General features: G+C 50.4%; 1 protein-coding gene across 4 annotated transcripts; it reads right to left on the minus strand.

Annotated features, from left to right (window-relative positions):
• Positions 1-7,560: 7,560 nt before the first annotated feature.
• On the minus strand, positions 7,561-19,918 carry Nfe2l1 (NFE2 like bZIP transcription factor 1). Of its 4 annotated transcripts, none has more exons than XM_055619975.1 (5): positions 19,805-19,918; positions 17,162-18,188; positions 12,187-12,402; positions 11,375-11,533; positions 7,561-10,704 (listed from the first exon to the last, which is right to left on the minus strand). In XM_055619975.1, the coding sequence occupies exons 2-5, from the start codon at positions 17,669-17,671 to the stop codon at positions 9,361-9,363; spliced, it is 2,229 nt and encodes a 742-aa protein (XP_055475950.1). In that variant the 5' UTR covers positions 17,672-18,188; positions 19,805-19,918; the 3' UTR covers positions 7,561-9,360. The 4 variants fall into 4 exon arrangements, with proteins under 4 accessions (XP_055475950.1, XP_055475951.1, XP_055475952.1 ...); XM_055619976.1 differs by lacking the exon at positions 19,805-19,918 and adding an exon at positions 19,391-19,483; XM_055619977.1 differs by lacking the exons at positions 17,162-18,188; positions 19,805-19,918 and adding an exon at positions 12,667-12,880.
• Between the last annotated feature and the right edge of the window lie 839 nt (positions 19,919-20,757).

Here is a 20,757-nt window from a genome sequence, read left to right on the forward strand (position 1 = left end):
GTACTGAGGGCAGGTATCTGAGGACTCAGATTCCCCTCGGAGCTAGAGCATTTTGGTCACATGTATGTCATAACCACACGCCAAAGGTGGTCAGAAGTTGTCACTGAATTCCCTGAAACTAGAGATACCTATGGTTGTGAGCTGCCACGTGGGAATTGAACCCAAGCCTTCTGGCTGTGCTCTTGATTGCTAAACCATCAAGTCCCCAGGACTCCCAGCTTGTCTCTGTATTGTTTTTAGGGTTTGTTGAGGAAGGGTCTCACTATGTAGCCCAGCCCAGGCTAGCCATGAACATGTGATCTTCTTACCTCAGACTGTTACTTTTGTTTTTTTTTTAAGGTGGTGTTATGTATATGAGTGTTTTGTCAGTGTGTGTGTTTGTATACCAAGTGCATGCCAGGTGCTCCAAAAAGAAAGAAGGAGGCATCAGCTCTCAAACTAGAGGTAAGGGTGGTTGTCAGCCATTATGTAGGTGAGTGGAACACAATCCTGGTCCTCTGCAAGAGTTACCAAGTGTGCTTAATCATTGCACCATCTCTCCAGCCCCAATCCTGAGGCCCTGAATTCATTGAAAAGAGGACACGGTTATTCTGTTTGGTGCCACCACTAAACTGAGACAACAGCTATTAAGCTCTGTTAATAACCCTTGGAACAAACTTCACAGGCATTTCTGGCATTCTTGACCTGTGGGAGACCCTTCTCATAGTCTGGAAAGATGGCTCAATGGTTAAGAGCACATACTGCACTTGGGGAAGACCCAAGTGGAGTTCCCAGCACCCAGATCAGGTGGCTCACAACCTGATCTGTTCAGTACAGCTCCAGGGGATCCAACACCCATTTTTTGCTTATGCTGGCACCTGCACCCAAGTGTACATATCCACACACAAACATACTAGTCTGTTTTTTTTTTTTTTTTAAATCTCAAGGGTGGTGGTGGCAACATGCCTTTAAATCACAGCACTTAGGCAGACACAGGTGGATCTCTGAGTTCAATGCCAGCCTGGCCTACAGAGCGAGTTCCAAGACAGCCAGGGCTACACAAAGAAACCCTGTCTGGGGGGAAGGGGAGGAAATTTGAGAATAAAATTGTCTTTAGTGATGTTGTAGCTACACATGCAAAATTGTAACTATAAATACCTACAGCAAATCTTAACTGATCTTTATCAGGAAATACTCGGATTTCTTCAGGCAGTTCAAGTTGGGAAGATGGCTCAGCAGTTAAGAGTGCTTGCTGTTCCTGTAGAAGACTAGAATTCAGTTCCCAGCACCCATGTCCTTTGGAACATAATCATCTAATTCTAGCTCCAGGAAATGGATGTCCTCTTCTGGTCTCCACAGACAACCCAACAGGTATACACATGATGACTTCCATGAGATCTCACAATCATGGACCTAGAAAAGGACTTACTAATGTGGTGACAAGGTTGTTTGCTTGGTTTTGCTTCTGTGTTCTAGCCAAGTGTTCTCCCAACTTCCCAACTGAGCTATCAGCCCCCCCCCCCCTTTTTTTTTTTTCCTTTCTAGGGAAGGTCTAAATCACAGCTTAGCACTGAACTCTCATGCCTGTGCCTCTCAAGTGCTGGGATTAGAGGTGTGGGCCAACACACAAAGCTAACATGAGAATCTTGGTGTCCTATAACTGTCAAAGCTTGGGTTGGAGAGATGGCTCAGAGGTTAAGAGTACTGTCTGCCATTCTAAAGGTCCTGAGTTCAATTCCCAGCCACCACATGGTGGCTCACAACCATCTATAGTAAGATAGATGGAATGCAGGTGTACATGCAGACACAACACTACATAATAAAATCTTTTTTTTTTAATGTCAGAGCCTGTTAGAATCTTGCTCTCCCCAACTTCAGTTAAACTTCTGTTTAATGTTGTAAGTGGACTACACAATAACTACAGAAGTATTTGAAGTACTTTTTTTCCTGTGCGTGTATATACATGTGTAGGGGTGTACACGCGTCTAAAAGCCAGAGGTTCATGTGTCTGTTTTACTGAGGCAGGCCAGTGGTACAAGTGCCATCTTTCCAGCCTTGAAATCTTTGTGCTCACTAGTACTTGAATTGCAAAGGCAAATGGGGTCTGCATTAAAAAAAAATCTACCATTTTTTTTTTTTTTTTTTTTTTTTTTTTTTTTTTTTTTTAGCAGCTGGTGTGTGTACGTTTCCAGACAGGATTCCTCTGATTAACAGTCCTGGCTGTGCTGGAACTAGCTCTGTAGATCAGGATGGCTTTGAACTCACAGAGATCTGCCTCTGCCTCCCAGTGCTGGGAGTAAAGGTGTGAGCTACCACAAACCACTAGCAGCTGATGATTTTTTTTTTCTTGAAGATATGATCTCATAAGAATTTTAGTAGGGCCAGGCCCAGCACATACCTGTGTTCCCATCACCGAGGGGCCAGAGGCAGATCTCTGAGTTCAAGGCCAGGCTGGTCTACAAAGCAAGTCCAGAACAGCCAAAGCTACACAGAGAAACCCGGGGGGGGGGGGGGGGGGGGAATGTAACCAGCTTTTTTCATGGGTGTTGGGGGATCAGTTCTTCAGGCTGGTGGCATGAGCACTTGACTAAAAAGCCATTTCCCTGACCTTGATATGTTTCTTTACGGGAGGGCATGGACATGCCATGCGCACATATGAAGGTCAGAAAACAACTTGGCAGGAGTGGGTAGTCTTGGAGTCTTAAGAGTTTATAGCTTAATTATGTTTTTATATTTGTTTTGTTGTTTTTGTTTTTCGAGACAGGGTTTCTCTGTAGCTTTTGGCCATCTTGGACTCGCTACATCTTTGTAGACCAGGCTGGCCTCTGAACTCACAGAGATCCACCAGCCTCTGCCTCCTTGAGTGCTGGGATTACAGGTGAGTACCACCACACCTGGCTGTGTTGGGGTTTTATGTGATGGGGTCCAGGAACTACCAGTCCACTTGCTTTCCCCAGCCCCCAGTGTTGGGACTAGAGGACTGCCCTATGCCTGTTTGATGCAGTGCTGGGGAGGAGACCAGGGGCTGCTTTTCTACTGGACTCCATCCCAGCTTCCTCTACTCACTTTGTTTTACCCCGACAATTTCATGTTTGCCAGTGTGCCTAGCATATCTTAATAGTCCCTTGCAACATTGTGAAACTCTCTATAAAGCATTTAGTTCTCATAATGAAAGAGAAAGAGGAAATTGTTGCTACAATACTCTGCAGCTAGAATTCTGAAATACACACCTAGCTTGTTCCTCCCTATGTGTATGCCCTGCAATTCCAAGTGCGAGGATTGCAGGTGTCACCCCTACAATCCTACATCTTGCCTTCCAAATACAAAATACAAGTCACTTAAGGCATGTGAGCAGGAGGAGTATTTCTTAGACCAGTGATTCTCAACCTTCCTAACTTTCTATGACCCTTTAATACAGTTCATGTCGCAAGCCCAACCATTTCATTTCCATTGCTGTTTCCTCACTTTAATTTTGCTACGTTATGAATCTATGAATAGTGGTACAAATATGTTTTCTGAGGGCCTAAGGCAACTGATGTAAAAGGGTCTTCCGACACCCTCCACCAGAGGTCGTGACCCACAGGTTGAGAACCACTGAGGCTCAGATGCAGATGGTATATAGCCTGGTACATATGTAGGCTATATTTGTGTGTGTGTTTCATCACTGACAAACGCAGTCACTATATGGGCTGCAAATAATGACTCAGGCTAGAGTCAGCATTCAGTAACAACTATCAGGTAAAACCACGTTTAGTGTTCTAGCTCTGACAGGAGCTTCAGATGCAGAGCTGTAACCTGTCACATCTACTATACCACTGCAATGTTCTGCAAGTCCAATCTCCTTGTCCAATCGTTTAAAAGTTCTTTGTCTCTTTTAATCAGTCACAGTCCTATAAATTGCTAAATGATGAAAGCAAATTAAAGAAAATGATCTTGATTGAAAAGAAAAGCACAATTGGCCTCTCCCCACAGGGACAAGCAGAACAAGCCATTTGCTTTGTTAGACATAGACAGCAAAGCAAGGTCCAAATACTCAGTTTACATTATGTGCTAATTTTTTTTTTTTATGTGCTTTCAAAACTTAGAATCAAACTACAGGCTGTCTGCTAGGTAAGTACTCTGCCACAGGGCTACCCTCAGCTCTGTGGGTTTGTATTAAAAAGCCTGTTTTGCATTGTGTTCTTTTTGGTGTATGGTACTTTATAATGGTACCAAAGCTATTGCTTCCCCAAATCATTTAGTTATTGATGGACTCTGTGGTAGACCAGGCTAGTCCTCCTGCCTCTATGAGTGAGTGCTGAAATTAGAACCGTGCGATACCATGCCCAGCATAAGTGTTTTTATGTAAATATGTATTCACCATGTTTGAAGGTGCCCACAGAGGCCAGATTCCCTGGAGCTGGGAGTTATAGGTGGTTGTGCGCTACATGACATGGCTGTCAGGAACCAAACTCGGGTCCTCTGGAATAGCAGCAAGTGACCTTTCCTACTGAATCTCTCCAGGGACCCCAAAATGAAATTTTTGTTTTGCTTTTGTTTTATCAATACAGTTATAGGCTATAGGGTTTCTCCATGTAGCCTTGGCTGTCCTGGAACTCGCTTGTAGACTATGCTGGCTGGCCCTGAACTCAGAGATCTGCCTGCCTCTCCTTCTCAAGTGCTGAGATTAAAAGCATGTGCCATTGCCACCCAGCCCCAAAATAAATTCTGCTCGTACTTGAAGCAGGATCGTGCAGTATAGCCCTGGCTCTCTAAAACTTGCTATGTACATAGACCAGGCTTGCCTCAGACTCACAGCAATCTACCTCTGGCCCCACCCCAAATAAAATTTTAATTTGCAGTTTGGCTTGCTTGCCTTGCTTTGTTTGCATAGTCTAAGGTCAAGCAGGCAACTTTGAGGCCTGGCACTGGCACAGTAGTCCACTGTTTCAGTTACTAGTTACCACTTCAGCCCGCACCTCAGGATTGGAAGAGATATGGCCAGCAGTTCCAAACCTGTATTTAAAACAAAAGGCACCTGGCAGTGGCGGCACACGCCTTTAACCCAGAGCACAGGAGACAGGCCGATGGACCTCAGAGATCCTCCTGGCATTAAGGTGTGCACCACTATGCCCAGCAAGTAAATCTTATTCAAAACAGACAAAATCTTTACCACAGATATGGTGGTATACACCTTCTTTTGTTTTGTTATGGGATTATTTTTATTTTTATTTAGACAGGGTTTCTCTGTGTGTAGCCTTGGCTGTCCTGGAAGCCTGCTTTGTAGACCAGGCTGGCCTCACAGAGATCCACCCGTCTCCCAAGTACTGAGATTAAAGGTGTGCACCATTAGACTGGAGAGGTGACTCAACGGTTAAGAGCATTGTCTGCTCTTCCAAAGGTCCGGAGTTCAATTCCCAGCACCCACATGGTGGCTCACAGCCATCTATAAAGTGAACTGATTCCCCCTTCTGGCATACAGGTTGTACAGGCAGTTGAGCACACATATACATAAAATAAATATCTTTTAAAAGAAAGTGTGCATCACCATTCTCGCGGTACACTCCTTTTTCAGTTCCAATACTCAGAGCTCTGGCTGCCTGGTTCAATGGTTCAAGGCCATTTTGGTCCACAAAGTAAGTTCCAAGCCAGACAAAACTACATACTAAGACCATTTCTCAAAAAACCCAATAGATAAATAAATACTTTTTTTTTTTGTAAGGCAAGCTGTGTTCTCATTCTGGAGACACAGAACACTATGTTTTTTCTAACCAATGTAAGCAGACAGTCGCTTTCAAAAGCAGCTCTACAAGGGCTAGAGCTCCACTCATTCTCTCACACAAGCCCACAGGATTCCTAAATACTCAACAGCAGAGTTCAAAACCACAGGCAAGTGTGCGGTGGGTGAGGGGAGAAAGGGTTAAAGGTGCTGGTTCATCATATATCAACAAAATGAAGGTCAGTTTGTGGGGACTCCTCACTAACCACATGGACCAATGATAGGAGAAACAGACTTAAACACTCCTACTCCTGACAGTAGGGCGTAAGGACTCTGCTACAGAATTTTCATACCTGGCCAGGTAATACATACCTGGAATCCTGGTACTTGAGAGACTAAGGCAAGAGGGATGCCATGGGTTGGCAGCCATCTTTGGCTACCAATCAAGACCAATGGCTGGAGAGATGGTCAATAATTAGGAGCACTTGCTGTTCGCTGGGTGGTAATGGCACATGGGATTAAAGAATCTCAGCACTCGGGAGGCAGAAGCATGAAGATCTGAATTTAAGAGAAGCCTGGTCTAGAGGGAGTTCGAGAATAACGAGGGCTACACAGAGAAACCTTACCTTCAAAAACAAAAGCAAAAAAAAAAAAAAAAAAAAAATTGCTGTTCTTGGAGTAAAGACCTGGGCTCCATCTATAAGGTGACTCACAACCCAAGGAATCCAATGCCCTCCCTGGCCTTTGCTGGCACCAGCACACGTGGTACACAGACACACATGCAGACAAGATGTGAGCACAACAAAAAATTAGAAATAGTTTTAAATGTTTCCACACTTGGCTCGGACAGAAGGTTGTAGAGAGACGGCCATTGCACTAATAATTGTATGTAGAACCTAACAGGGTCTCGGCATATATACCCAGGAAAGCCTCAACCTGTAGCAACCTGAGTTGGGGGGTTCTAAGTGTGTGTCCACTACTTGCAGTGGCTAGTTTCCTTTCATAGATACCGAAAAAGCCTCTGCTTCACTGGTGAGGCCCGTGTGGCACAGTCTGATGCAATGGGTCAGTCTTTTTCTAAGGGTAAGACATGGAAAAATCTTTCGGGTGAAGTTTAGGAACTGCTGAACTAAGACAAAGATTTCCCCATGCCCACCCAAGGCCCAGCTGCACAAGCAGGTTGGTCAAAACTAAGAGCTGATCTTCTGTCTGGTGCCACAACCCCTCCCTATTGTCTTAGGTGAGTGAGTTAAAGGTAGAAGCCCTCTTAAAGGCCTAATTTCTGCTAGAGGCAGTCTAGATGCCGTAAGACCAGCCCTTCCTAACTAGAAATTGAGTGTGTTAAGCAGTCAGTGTTGACACCTCAAACTCATAAGGACATCTATGGCATGGCAGCACTTTACTGTTAATAGGTCCCATGGATTTTGTTTGTTCGTTCTTCCAGACAGGGTTTTTCTGTATGGCTCTGGCTGTCCTAGAACTCACTCTATAGACCAGGCTGGCTTCAAACTCACGGAGATCTGCCTGCCTCTGCCTCCTGGAGTTCTGATTTTCCAATCATGACTCCAATCCAGTGCTTTGTGCCTCTCCAGCAGGGAAAGTTACTAGAGAAATCCACAGCACTGTCAGTCGAGCTTTAAAAATGAAGCAAGTCCTGTGAGAAGTCTCAACTGATAAACCAGGAAGAAGTCCACAGCAACTGCACGGGAGCTGAATGCAGTGAGTGTTCTGTGTTTCCTTTGTCAGCTTCCACCCACCTTCCCAAGGGAGCTCTACCTTAAACCATGCAAAGGCCAGTCTTCCCCCAACAGGGCCTGCTTCCTTGACTCTCATCACAATTTAAAAGGGGGAGGGGAGAGAGAAACTGCACTTAAGCTGAATCATCCATTTTATTTGATTTTATTTTGTCATGTGCTCACAGCATTTCTCTCTCTCTCTCCTCTCCCTGGCAGGTCACAGAGATAAATTAAAAATAAAATCTACAAGGAAAATAATTTATAAAAAGCACTCCCAGGCTCACGCTTCCTATCCCTACTGCTCAGTTAGGAGACTCCTCCCTTCTGCACAGGAAGGAGAATCAGTGCTTCCCCTGACTCACCCCTGCTAGTCTGGGGCAGACAGTACTCCAGAGCTGACCAGGAGTGGGGGGCAGCAGAGGCAAAGTTACAAAAAAAAAAAAAAAAAGAAATAAAAAAAAAAGAAAAGACAAGACACTGTGGTCCTAGAACCATCTGGCTATCTTGCTGCCCCTCACTGCCTCCCTCAGCGCTGTCCTCCAAGAGCCCAGGCTAAACAGGCTATGAAGAAGCTGCCTAAAGCCAAAAGGCTAGGGGAGGGTCATCTCCAGTTCCTTACATGCACTTCTTTTCCCAGAAAGAAACCCAAAAAAGAAAGCAAGACAAGACCTCGGGACGGAGGAGAAAAATCCCAAGTGTTTCCACAGTTACACGGAGTCTTTATGGCAAAGAGAACATTTAGCAGCTTTGAATATTGGGGCATCTCCTTTTTACTCAACACAAGCATCCTAGGCCCTATAAGTGAAACAGGGCACACGCCCTAAAACAAACAAACAAACAAAAAAAATCAAAGCGCAAGAAATTCTAAGAGGACTAGGTTTCCTTGCTGGGGTTTATAGGCTTTGTTTCCCCCTGTGACAGGCCCAGTTGTTAGTAGGCAGAGGGGCCTGAGGGAAGAGTCACTTCCCAGTGTTGTGCTGAACAGTGCCTGGAGGTCACTGAGGGCTTCTCCCTCCACACCATCCCCTTGCCTCTGTTTAGCCCCTGCAGAGGAAGCTGTAGGCCAAGTTCCGGTACTGCCAGAATAGCACCCCACTCCAGAGAGCTATAGGCAGCTAGTGAGGGTGGGTACCACAAAAGAGAGGAGATGGGGAGAACAGCATTTCCATGCAGGCTCTCATGAGGACAGTGGGAACCTCAGCTCTGGGATGGCTAGGGAGGGAGGTGGCTGAGGCAGGGCAGTGAGATCATGCTTGTTGGGGCTGCTGCAACACAGGCCTCATTAAATTCACTTCTATACCCTCTGCCCTCCTGTAGCCTGAAACCAAGTCAGTGTTGGGTCCCCCCTACAGCTTCCCATTTCAGTAACTAAAACTTTATAGGTGCCATCCAAAAGCTTCTTTCCGTTCAGGGGTGCCAGAGTTCAAACAGTTAAAAAGCCCTTCCAAGGCCCCACCATGTCTGTTTCCATAGCAATAGCTGTACCTAGGCCCACTGCAGTCACTTGCACTCACTGCCTCCAAAGCTGGCCAAAGCCCGTAACAGCCTGATTTTTTTGACTGCTTTGATTTTAGGGGTTTCCTTCCTTTTCTCCTTCCAGGAATGAGCTTTTCCACTACTTCCTCTCCTCTCCCAAGTTCTCTTTTTCCTTTTCACTGCACACAGCTCCTCTACCTCCAGCATGCCCACACCACCCTTCCCTCAGGAGAAAAGGAGTAGGCTGGGGGACCCCAATCACCCACACAGTCTGGTCATTTCCACCCACTCCCAGTGGGGCAGCTGAGCCAGACAGCGCCTGCGCCCGCCTCTTCGGTGCACTGACCCGCAGTCATCCCATCTGAGAAGATATATTGGATACGAAGGCATTTAAGTCCCCAATGTTAGGTCCAGGCCCAGCCCTTCTCCAGTTTCGGTCTTAGTGAGCATCCACCCCCTGCCTCCCCAGGCTCACTTCCTCCGGTCCTTTGGCTTTCTCTCCTGTCGCCGGGCCTGCTGGTCAGCCATCGTGCGAGGAATGAGGAGGACACTGCCATCCCCAGCATACTGAAGCGCATACTGACTGGGTGAGTAGGGCCTCCCATTCTCATCCCGCAGCCGCCCAAACACCTCCTGGTATAAACTCTGGACCTTCTGCTTCATCTGTCGAAGGGACCGCAGGAACTCTACCTTTTCTCGGAGCAATCGAGCCTTGTCTCGCTGCAAGTCCTCCACATCACGTTCTAGGTTCAGGATGGTGTCCAGCTTGCGCTTGCGGCAGTTCTGTGCAGCCATCTTGTTCTTGCCCCGGCGACGGATATCCCGGATGAGGCTCAGCTGGGCCTCGCTCAGCTGGTATTTGGACAGCAGCTCATTGAATTCCTCTACAGGCAGGTTGATGATTTTGTCATTGGTGAATGGGATCTTCATGGCTCGGGCTCTGTGCTCATCTCGGCTCATCTGCTTGTCCAGGAAGTCTGCCTGCTTTTCCTTGCTACCTTTCTTGAGGGTACTGGGTGGTGGTAGATCAGCAGAGTCAAGGGCACTGGGTGCCATATTGTACGTATGATTGTGGCCCACATGCTCTAAGTAGGGAAGGCAAGAGAGCTGAGAAGGATCCTGATAGCTCATGCGGCAGAACTTAGAGTATTCTGGCTGGTAGCCCACTGCACCCTCAGCCTCTTCTAGATCTAGGGTCTCAGAGTCAGAGCTGTAACCAACAGCACCTTCCTCAGAAAAGGAAGAAGAGGCAGAGGAGGAAGCAGAAGAGGAGGAGGAGGAGGAAGAAGAGGAAGAAGAGCTGCCTTCAGAGCTGCTCAAGGAGGAAGGACTATGGCTGGAGTCCAAGGAGAGGCCTGAGTCAGAGTCAAACTCCTCCTCAAGCTGGGAAGCCTGCACCGGATTGAAGCCCTCCTCAATGGCCAGGTCCATCAGGCTGATTTCATCCAGCATAGCTTCATCTAGCAGGCCACCCAGGGGGTCAGGCAGCTCAGGGCCTGATGTATCATTGGCCGAGCCATTGAGCTGTGATGGAAAGAAAAGCCCTGCTAGGTTGGTAGAGCCAAAGGTGGAGTTGAGACTGGTGGAGTTGCTGGGGACAAGTGGAAGCAGTGTGGAGCTGCTGGCCACAGGTAGGCTCTCCACCTCGGGGCTGAAGAGGGAGAAGTCCTGGCTGCAGCCCCCCAAGGATGCCTGATGCAGGCTGACATTCTGGTTGATAGGAGTGTTGGGTGCAAGGCTGTAGTTGGTGTTAAGAGGGTCTCCAGGAGGGGCATTGTACAGTATTTCACTTGCTGATGTATTCACTTCCATAGCCTGGAAGGGAAAATTGTACCAGCATTCAAAAGGAACAGACTAACACCCTGCAGGCACCCAACTAAAGAACAGCTCCCTGGGCAAAGGAGCAAAAAACTGTACAGCAAAGCCCCCAGCTTAGACCAACAGGCCTGGCACAGGGGGTTCCTAACTATGGACTTCACCCTAATAAAGAACTGACCAGCTCCTGTGTGGCTAGATTCACATATCGTGGCATGAAATGGAGTATACACACTGAACAGATCCCCTGCTACAAAGCTTGCTGTGTAATCACATCATAACAACTGAGGGCTAAAGGCAGCTCAGTGGTAGAGCAGGCTCCATCCCCAGCATTACAAAAAAAAAAAAAAAAATTAACCAGCAAAAAGTTATTCGATGGTGGCAGGCCAAATGGAACTGCCAGTGACACTCTTGTCACGTAGTGCTTTAGAATCAGCTAGCTGACTGCCTGCCTAAAGGAAAAGAAGTGTAACTCCATGACAGGCCATACGCGGTTATAACTCAATCCCACCCAGCCCCCAGGGATGCCTGGAATCAATCCCTCAAGAGTCCCTACTTTCCTACTGACTAGCCAGAGAAAACTGGTAACATCCCCAAGAGGGGGAACATGACCATATGCTGGATTATCCTACACAGAGCTCGGCAGGCTATGCTTTTCTGAAAATCCTACCTGCATTTCCATGATGGACATGAGATCTTGCCACTGCTGTTCCAAATCAAATGGTGACTCTGTCCCCGTCAAAAGAGGAGAGAGAAGGCTGTTCTGAAGGGCGGGGGACTCACTCTCACTAGGCACTGCTTCTGTGATGCTGGAAACGCCTGCTGGGAACTAAGGCACAACACAGGTTTGAATGTGAAGAGACCACCACTTGCTTCCTCCTAGTGACTACTATCTGGCTCCCTGCCTCAGCAGCCAGGGTAAGGTCAGAGCTAAGAACCAGCCCTGCACCTAAAGGGGTACATGTGTGCAGGTTGTGCTATTTGCTCAGTGGGCTCTCTGGTCCTGCTCACCTCTGCACTGTCTCCAAAGGGGCCGATGACCTCCAGCAGCCTATTAAGATACTTTTCCAATGACAGGGCTGTCTGTTCCTCCCCACCAGGCACCTGTGGCAATAACAACTGTCCACCTGACTAGCCTGGGTCCTGCTATCAAGGACGGATACCTCCCTCCTAAGCTGCTGTAGGTCTGCTGTGTCCCAGTCACTCTGAATGGCTGACCTGAGTCTCCTACCCCCAGGGACAACAGAAGGAATGCAGGAGTATTCTAAAATGCTAGACACTTTGCCTGTCTGCAATGTCTACTGCCAAGACTTCGTGTTTCTGAGTCCATGGCCCACTGTGCCTTTATAGACCCTAAGCAAAAATACATTCAGGTTCACTGCAAAGATACAACTCTCCTCCAGAGCAAGTTCTCTGGAAGAAGTCCAGCCTGGTGAGTCTGGGGAAGAGAGAGAGCAGAGAGCAGTGTCAGAGGCGCAGTACCTGTGCAGGGAAGCTCTCCCCTGTCTCTCCATCTACTAGCAGGTCTCGGGCCAGAGCTTCCGCGCCCTCGCCTGCCCAGGTGTTCTCTCGTTCTCCTCCATCTTGCAGTTCCTTATCCACATCCTGTTCCTTCTGGCGGTGACTGTAGTCAAAAACCTCACGCCCAGCCCCCAGATCAATATCCTGTCGCCAAAGGATGTCAATCAGATCTATATCCTGAAAGACAGATCAAGATGACTTTTAGGTTTCCAGTAGCCCCCACCCCAAGAGGAGAGCTCCCTGTCCTATGCCCTCAGAGGTCCCACCTACTGACACTCTACTTAGCCCTGGCAGGGCCACACCCGGGCCTGTGTCTGTTAGCCTTTCTCCCCTGCTTCCTCTGCACCAGCAGGCATCATTCATCCATTCCCAGGCAACCTTCCACCAAAAAATAAATAAATAAAAATAAAAAGAGTTATTACTAAATACTAACATATCTACCATCACACAGGTCTTCAGGTTTAGAATGTGGGCCAGAGTCACACCCAAGGTAAAGGGCAGGGCTGCATCACCCCTAACAAGGAAGAGGAGGAAGCAAGAGACCCCTTTCATTTTAGGAGCAGGAGACCCTGAAAACACAGACTGTCTGACCATGGCAAGCAAGGGCAAACTGCCCTGTGAAATTGCTTAGCAGTGACCAGGCTTGCATCAGCCTGTGGTGCCACTGCATTTGCATAAAGGGGTGGGGTGGCCTGGAGAGGAAAATCCCTGCATTTCCAACCACCTGATGCAGCCAATGACAAGATGGGCTGTCTCCAGCCCTTCCTATAGCCATTCCCCCTTCACAGGCTGACAGCTGGAGTAAGCTTGAACATCCACAACTATTAAAGGCCCAGCCTCACCTCAAGATCCCTGACAGAATTAACTGATCCTAGCAAGCTCCCTCAATGCCAAGGGAATCTCAGATAGTCAGATGATCCCCCATCAGTAGTACCCCACCCCTGCTTAGGCCAATCTCACCGCGTCCCCTTAGAACAATGCTACCTCCATCCCTCTCTCCCATACCACACCCGAGGACTCACCATCTCCCCATCAGTCAACCCACTCAAGGACATAACTCTCATTGCTGAGCTCGGACTGCAACCTTGGACATTAAAATGCCTCCTTTCACTTTGTTCTGTGACTCCTAGATAGTTCCTGCTCTAACTGCCACCCCCACTGACATCAGCACAGAACCCTAGTAGAGCCACTTGGACTCTACCCCTCCCTTTAGGAGTCTTCTCAACAAGCCGGAAGGGACCCTTAAGTGTTGCCTTCCTTTCAGGGATTTAAAAGCACACACTTTCCACTGAAAAGTATCTTTAGACCAAACCCACCACTCTACCCACAAGCAGGGGCTGTACTCTTTCCTACCACCCCATCCTAAGACCCCCCAAAACCTCCCATATGTACCTCTCCCTTAAGTCTCCCACCATACACCAACCTGAACAGAAGCCCTGGACCCAGGAGCAGAGGGGGGCTGGGCCACCCGGTGACCAGCCAGCCAAGAGTTAAGGGCCCTGTCTTTGGCATGGTCCCCACCACTGTGAGAGCTGCGGTCCAGGCGGGTCATGGTCTGCGAGAGGAGCCCCAGGGCAGCCAGTGCCGGTAAGCCGGACAGGGGGCTGCAAGGAGCTCGTGGCTTGCAGGAAGCACACCAGGCTGGAAGGGTGGCCCCTTGGTAGCTCCGAGGGGCCCGAGGAAGGTGCCCCGCCCGTGCTGCTGCCTGGGCGGCCCAGCCCAGCCCCCTTCCTCCATCCTGGAGCAGCCCCCTCCCACCTCACAACCCCAGTTCCACTCAGACGCCCAGCAGCCCCCACCCTGAGCTCACCGCAGAGGCTGCAGTGAGTCGGGACTCCCACCCCATGCTCCGTGCTCACGCTGCAGAGGAAAGGGAGCTCCCTTCTGGGCCTATCCTCCCGCTCCTCCCTCTCCCCCTCCCCACGCCCCCCAAACTTGTTACCTAGGCTGCCGCAAGGAGCCAATCCCCTCCCCCTCCCACCCCGCAGGTCACTGCTGAGGCTGCAGAGAGCCAATCCCCTCCCCCAGGTCAGCAGCTGGGGCTGCGGAAAGAGCCAATCCCCTCCCACTGTCGTTACCTAGGCTGCGCCGAGAGCCAATCTCCTCCCCCAAGTCTCCGCTGGAGATGCGGAAGGAGCCAATCCCCTCCCACCGCCTGTTACCTAGCTGCAGAAGGGAGCCAATCTCTGCACCAGGGCAGCTGGAGAAGCTGCCGCAAGGAACCGGCCCATCCCTGGGCCGCCTCCGTCTCCTTGAGGAGAAGCACCCAGGGGCGGGCAGCCCCACCCAGCCCAGTCAATCAGCTGGGGTGGTGCAGTGAGAGAGTCCTGGGGGGAAGGAGTGCCACTTTTCTCCCTCCTGTCGCATCTTGCTCTTCCAGCCCACTCTTATGACTGGGCAGACACTCCTCCAGAAGCTTCCCTGAGAAACTAAATTCTTTGCTGGGAAGTGGAAGTTTTCCCATTCCTTATGAAGGCTGTGACCAGTCAAGGCTAAGGACCACAAGCCAGGCTGGGCAGCAACCCAGAGCACTCCAAGTCAAAAAAAAAAAAAAAAAGCCCAGGAGCTTTGTCACCCTAAAACAGGCCAGCCTGGAGGAGAGGGGAAAGCCATTATTACATACATGCGGCATGTCAGTGCAGGCCATGCCTAGGTTCTAGCAGGAAAAAGTGGGAGACAAAATTCTCAAGTCCGCACTTAGGGAAATAGGTGCTCGGCAACCTCCTGGCACCAAATATGCCCGTTAGCCCCTTTTATTTTAGCTTTTTCAGGAACAATTTGGGGAAGGGCAGGAGGAGGAGAAGGCCCATTTGTGCCCTGACAAGCATCTCTCCTAGCTGGGGGTGAGGGGATAAAGCCTGCAGAACTAGGGTTTAAAATCCCACTTCTGCCTTCCTGCACTGCTTTCTCCTCACTCCACTCCCCAGAGCCTAAGGTCAGGCCAGAGACAGTGTGTTCTCCCTCGGTTACAGCTTCTCTAACCCGGGAGGAGCTGTAAACAGGCCACCCCTTGCTCTGGGCAGGGTGCCAACCTGGAGGGGAATCCTATCCCTTGTCAAGGGCCGAAGCTATGGCTGTCCATCGAACAGGCCTGGCACAGGGAGCACTACCACCCCAGGGATAATACCAGCTCCAGCAGTGCCTGTCACATGCTCTGGACCTGGGTATTTTTATCCCTGAGTTGCTGAGGAAATGTTGTTCTAGGCACATCATAATCCTCCCTTCCCTCCTCCCCAGCCTGGGTCCCTCACATATGACCCACCCAACTTCCTCAAGGGAGTGGTAAAATAAAGGCCTGGGGTCAGGGAAAACACAACATTCTTTATGGCCAAGAAAAGGAAATCGGGTACCAAGTTCCATCCCATTCTGCCTCAACAGACCCAGTTACATTCAAATTATTCTACAGTCCCAAAAGCCTCTCTGAAGGAACAGTATCAGTGCGAACACTGTAGCATTCTCAAGAAAAAACCTGCCCAGGCCACTGGGGCAGGAACAGGGAGGGTTCCTTCAGGTCACTGGACTTCAGAAGCTCATTTAAAAGACAGAGTAAGGAGAAGCAGAAAAAAGGTGAGGTTCCAAGTGACACTGCAAGAATCTAAGAGAAAGCCAAAGAGTGGAACATGCCCGTAATCCAAGCATTTGGGAGAGGCAGAGAAAGGGCAGAAGAACTGTCACAAGTTCAAGGCTACCCTGGTCTACATAGCAAAATCCAGGCCAGCCAGCCAGACGACCTCAAAAATGTAAAAAATTTAAAGGCTATAAGACAAAAAGCCCTGATAGGCAAAAAATGCTCATGAGCCCCATGATGAGAGAACCCCAGCTTCTCTCACACAGATGCGGGGTAAAGGATAGCCGATTTTTGAGTGCTTTCTCAATCTCAATCACTAACAAATCGGGGTGAGAGAAACTTAGTTTGAGGCTGCCCTGCACTGTACCATTCCTGGCCTTGCCTATCAGGTGCCAGTGGCATCCCTTACCACAGCTAGGACAAAAATCACCCCTAGATGAGGACCATGGACCTAATACAAGCCATATTCCCTGCTAGTCACTAGTAAGCCAGACAGCTGAGATAATGAACAGGCATACTGCAGGGAGACAAAACGGGGCCTGAGATGTTGGGCAAAGGAAGTCAAGCTCTGCAGGCAGCTATATTTCACACTAATGAACCTAGTGCCAGAGAGCTGTGGGTCTATCCTAGGGCTAGTGGCAAACCACAGCTGTTTCACTACCTAGGTCAGACAGGGGCAGCAGTAGCCATTTGCATCATTAAAGGAAAGGAACTGCATCCTTTTCTACCCAGAAATTTGCCAGCCCTGGGCCAGAAACTAAAAATCACCTCTGACAGCTCAGAACAAGCTGACCTGAGCAGAGTACCGTTCTCTTCTAGCTTCCAGCCTTTTCTGCTCAGGGCTTTAGCAAAGAATGGGAGCCTTGGCCTCTACTGGCCAAGAATAACTATCCATGTCTACCCCTTGGCTCAGGCCCAGGAGAGTTACAGAGAACTTAAAACAGCAAGCCTGACCGCAATGGAGAACTTTAGGGGACAGTATTCATGTTTAGTGTTGGGGGTGTACAGAGAAGAGAGGCCACAGTACGTGCCTAAGCAACAATCTACACTCACTCAAAGCCCATTACAACATGGCCCTCCCCCACCTAAAGCCTCTAGCAGCCATACTGAAATCTAAGCAGCAGAAGCCCTGCTATGCTCTGGGAACCACCTGCCCTGACAGGTGGGCCAGTGGCTCAAAACACAGAAATGCTCCCAGCTCCCAACCCAGAAGCCATGGAACTTAGCCCATTCCTACCCAAACAGTGCCACAGCTCCAACCCCCTGACCCGAACCTATTTGGTTCTCCAAAGGACTCAGAGTAGAGTCAACAATCCTTCAGATCAGCCCATTCCTTCCCAATGTCCACCCACCACCAGGGCCACTAACCTCTTTGGTTAAGTCTCCACTGACAGGAGGGGCTACAGCCCCCAAGTCCTCCAAATCTTCACTGAATCCCTGCTCCGTTTCGCTTTCTCTCACCCCGTTGTCTGGGCCTGTCACGTCTTGGAGACCACTGGAACTCTCGAGGGCGAGGCCTGTGTTGGGCTGGTTGCCAGAAACAGACCCCTCCGGGTCCCGGTGAACCAGCCAAGCATTTACCTCAGTGGTAGGCACCTGGAACCTATCCAGGGCCCTCACCTGACTAAGGAGTCGTCGCGCAGTGAAGTAATTGTCCAGGTCTATGCTCTTGGGGTGGATACCATAGCCATCCAAGGTATTCCTCAGGTTGTGGAACTGGGTCTGCGTATAGGCAGAGCTGGGCCCCAGGATGATCTCCCGGAGTGGGGGGAGCTGCGAGGTCAGGTAAGTATCCACGTCCACCCGAACCCCAATCAGACTCAGCAGAATGGTGAACTGGAGAAGTCCTTCCGTTAAGTATTTCTTCAGAGAAAGCATTGCTGAAGGACCAGAATGCTTATGCTTTTTTGTTTTTAAATCTTCCACAAGACAAATCAAGGCCACTGCTCTGCCACTTGAGCCAGCGCGTTACCCTCCGCAGTGCAAGACCCTGTACCCCAACCCTGGCACAGCACAAGGGCTGAGCTCCCCGATGCCCCAGAGGAAAGCGTACCCTGTGGAGCGAAAGCCACAGTCCAGACCACATTCACTTGTCCCTTCTTGACACCTCACCTCTCAAAGTTGAGCTGTTACAGACCCAGTGCAGGCACTCGGGCTCTCCACTGACTGCCTCCACAGTCCACACACAGTCACCTCCTCACTCACATCCGCCGTCCTCTCTGCAGATCCCACTGAGGCTGTTCGCAGGAACAGCCGGTGGAGTTCTTCCTTTCCTTCTTTTTTTTCCCCCTTCTCCTTCCTAAGGTTTATTTTCTTTGGCTGGAGCTACAGGTCTTTGTCTTGGGTCAGAGTGTCCCGCCTCCTCTGCACTTACCAGGGGGGTTTCCAGAGAAACCTGAAATGGGAATCACAAGAGCAACAACGTAAGATTCCATCCGCTTTACATCACGAGCAGGGTAAAAACCTTCAGAGAGACACACTGGAAGGGGAAAACAAACCGACCTGTTGTACCAACCACAAAAGAAAGGAAAGGGGCACCCTCAGTTACTAAACATTAAATTCCTTCCACTTTTAAAAAACAGCTTTCTCGGAAGAGGCAGACACTGCGCAAGGCATTCAGAATTTACCAACACTCTTAAGAGAACACATTACCCAGTTTCTATTTTTAGCACAAGAAGCCCATTTCCTATCTTTAAAAAAAGTTGGGTTTCCCATGTCATTATCCTTTCCAACTCTAAAGAGCAAGGAGAGATCAGATTGTTAATGGAACACCGTGAAAAATATATGGGAATGTTCAGGCCTCCATTTCACGTGCCCTTTTGTTTTTCCAACTTTGAAAGCTAATCTCCCTTTCCTATCGTTCTTGCGTTAAAAAGTAAATAAATAAAAGACCAGCCTAATAACACAGGCCACTCAGAAAGCTGAACCGTGAAAATCGGGAGTTTAAGACCAGCTTGGACAAATTAATGAGACCGTTTAACAGTATAAGTAAAAAAAAAAAAAAAAAAAAAATTAAAGGGCAAGGATACAGATCAGGGGTGCCTGGTTAGAGGCCCTGGAGGTTCAATCCTCAGCACGGCAAAATAGAGGAAGGGAGGGGAGGAACAGGAGGGCAGTGGAGGATGGTGGGGCCCTGCTCCAGCTGGAATTTGAATTCGCAGGTTTTATCTTTATTCGCATGACCTTCTGAGCCAAAGCAGAAGGCTATGGCCAAGTCCTCAATCCGAGCTGCCAAGTGGGGAGAAGGTAAATTTGCCTTTCCGTTTCTGGTTCCTACTTCTGAGCTTCCATTAATCTCATAAAGGAACTCCTCCGTCGCGACCCACTACAAAGGTGAAGTGGGAGTCTTACACGTACGAGGAGCACACACCCACGAAAACCCTCATTCGTGGCTGAGTAAACATTGCCCGCTTTGGAAACCCGCCCGTCCTCACGCAATCTCAACTACTAAAACTTCCCAGGGCCCCAATTCAGTTTTAAGAGAGCGGACAAAGTTCTTCAACGCCCAAGAAGGCCACCGAGAGAGAGAGAGAGAGAGAGAGAGAGCGCGCGAGCGCGCAAGCCCCGGTTCGAGTCCGGTCCCACCCTGCTCCCTACCCGAGTCTGGCTGAGACCAAGCTGCCATGCCCACTCTCGGCGCCGCCGCGGCTCCTAGCTTTCTGGGACACCAGGCGACAAGTGCTGCCTTCCCGGCCCCGACCCACCCTTAAGAGCGGGCCTCACCCCGCCCTCCGCCCCCGAGGCCCCACCCCGCCCTCCAGCCCGGCCTCGCCACGCCCTCCCAAGCCCTCGGCCCTTCCCGGTCCGGCCCACCCGGACACAGGCTTTCCCTTCGGCCCCGCATTTCTCTCCCGCCGTGCCCGGGGCCCGAGCCCGAGCCCGAGCCGGCCTGGCCCTCCCGGGTTCCCGCCTCCTGCCCCTCAACCACATCTCGCCCGCCCCTCGTCCCACGAAAGCCTCGGCCCCGTCGCGCGGCGGCCCTCTCGCCAGGAAAGGGAAGATGGCAGGTACCCGCTGCTGAGGTCGCGGTCCGCCGCTGCCGCCACAGCAGGCCCTCAGCCCGAGTCCCGGCCTCGCCGCCACCGTCGCCGCCGCCGCCACCTCCGGCCGGCCTGGAGCGCCCAGCCTCGGCTTCCCTCCCCGCCCCCTCCTCCCACCGCACTCGGAAACCCGCCCGCCACGGCCACCCGCCCCCCGAAGCAGCTGCTCCAATCAGCTAGCCGGGAGTACTGCCGTCACCGGATGTCGCTTTGATTGACAGCGACGAGAAGCCAATAGCCGAGTGTGTCCACGCCTCCTCGGCGCCGTCTTCCCGAGATTGGCGTGGGGGCGGTCCAATGAGTGTACAGGTCCGCCCCGCGGTACGGCCCCGCCAATGAGTGGGGCGAAGGCCGTGGTGCCCGGCGTTCTGAACTCCTCCGCCGCGGCTCGGGGGCGGGCGGTGTTAGAAGTCAGGGGCTGCTGGTTCATTGTGCGCCTAGGAGTGAGGTCTCTTAAGGCAGAGGAAGGGGCATTGCCGCGGGAGCCCGGAATTCCGTCCTTGAGGGTTCCCACCGTGACTTGCAAAAGTCCAATGAGATCTGAGGGGCCCGAGGCGGAGCATGGAGCATGTGGCTCTTGTGGTGGCGACGTTCGTGTCGCCATCTTGGGTGCTGGCAACGGAAGCCGGTACCCCCACCACCGCAACTCTTGCTTTGGGGCCTGGTGGTCGGGCAGAAGGGGTGGCATCTTGTGGCCCAGGCTAACAGTCAGATCGCGGAAACTGCCGGCAGATAAAATTGTCATGGCCCTAGTGGAATGTTGGTAGCGTGAGAGATGGGACCTAGTAACCATTTTTGCCATCAGAGGAACACACACACACACACACCCTGCTCTAACCTCGCACACAGCTTAGTTTTTGCTTTTCAGGAACGTTCATTCGTTGCCAGAGTTCACCAAGCTCATGCACGACTACCACCAAACTC

Source organism: Psammomys obesus, unplaced genomic scaffold (genome assembly GCF_907164565.1).
Source record: "Psammomys obesus unplaced genomic scaffold, mPsaObe1.curated_primary_1811, whole genome shotgun sequence".
NCBI classification, from domain to species: Eukaryota; Metazoa; Chordata; class Mammalia; order Rodentia; family Muridae; genus Psammomys; species Psammomys obesus.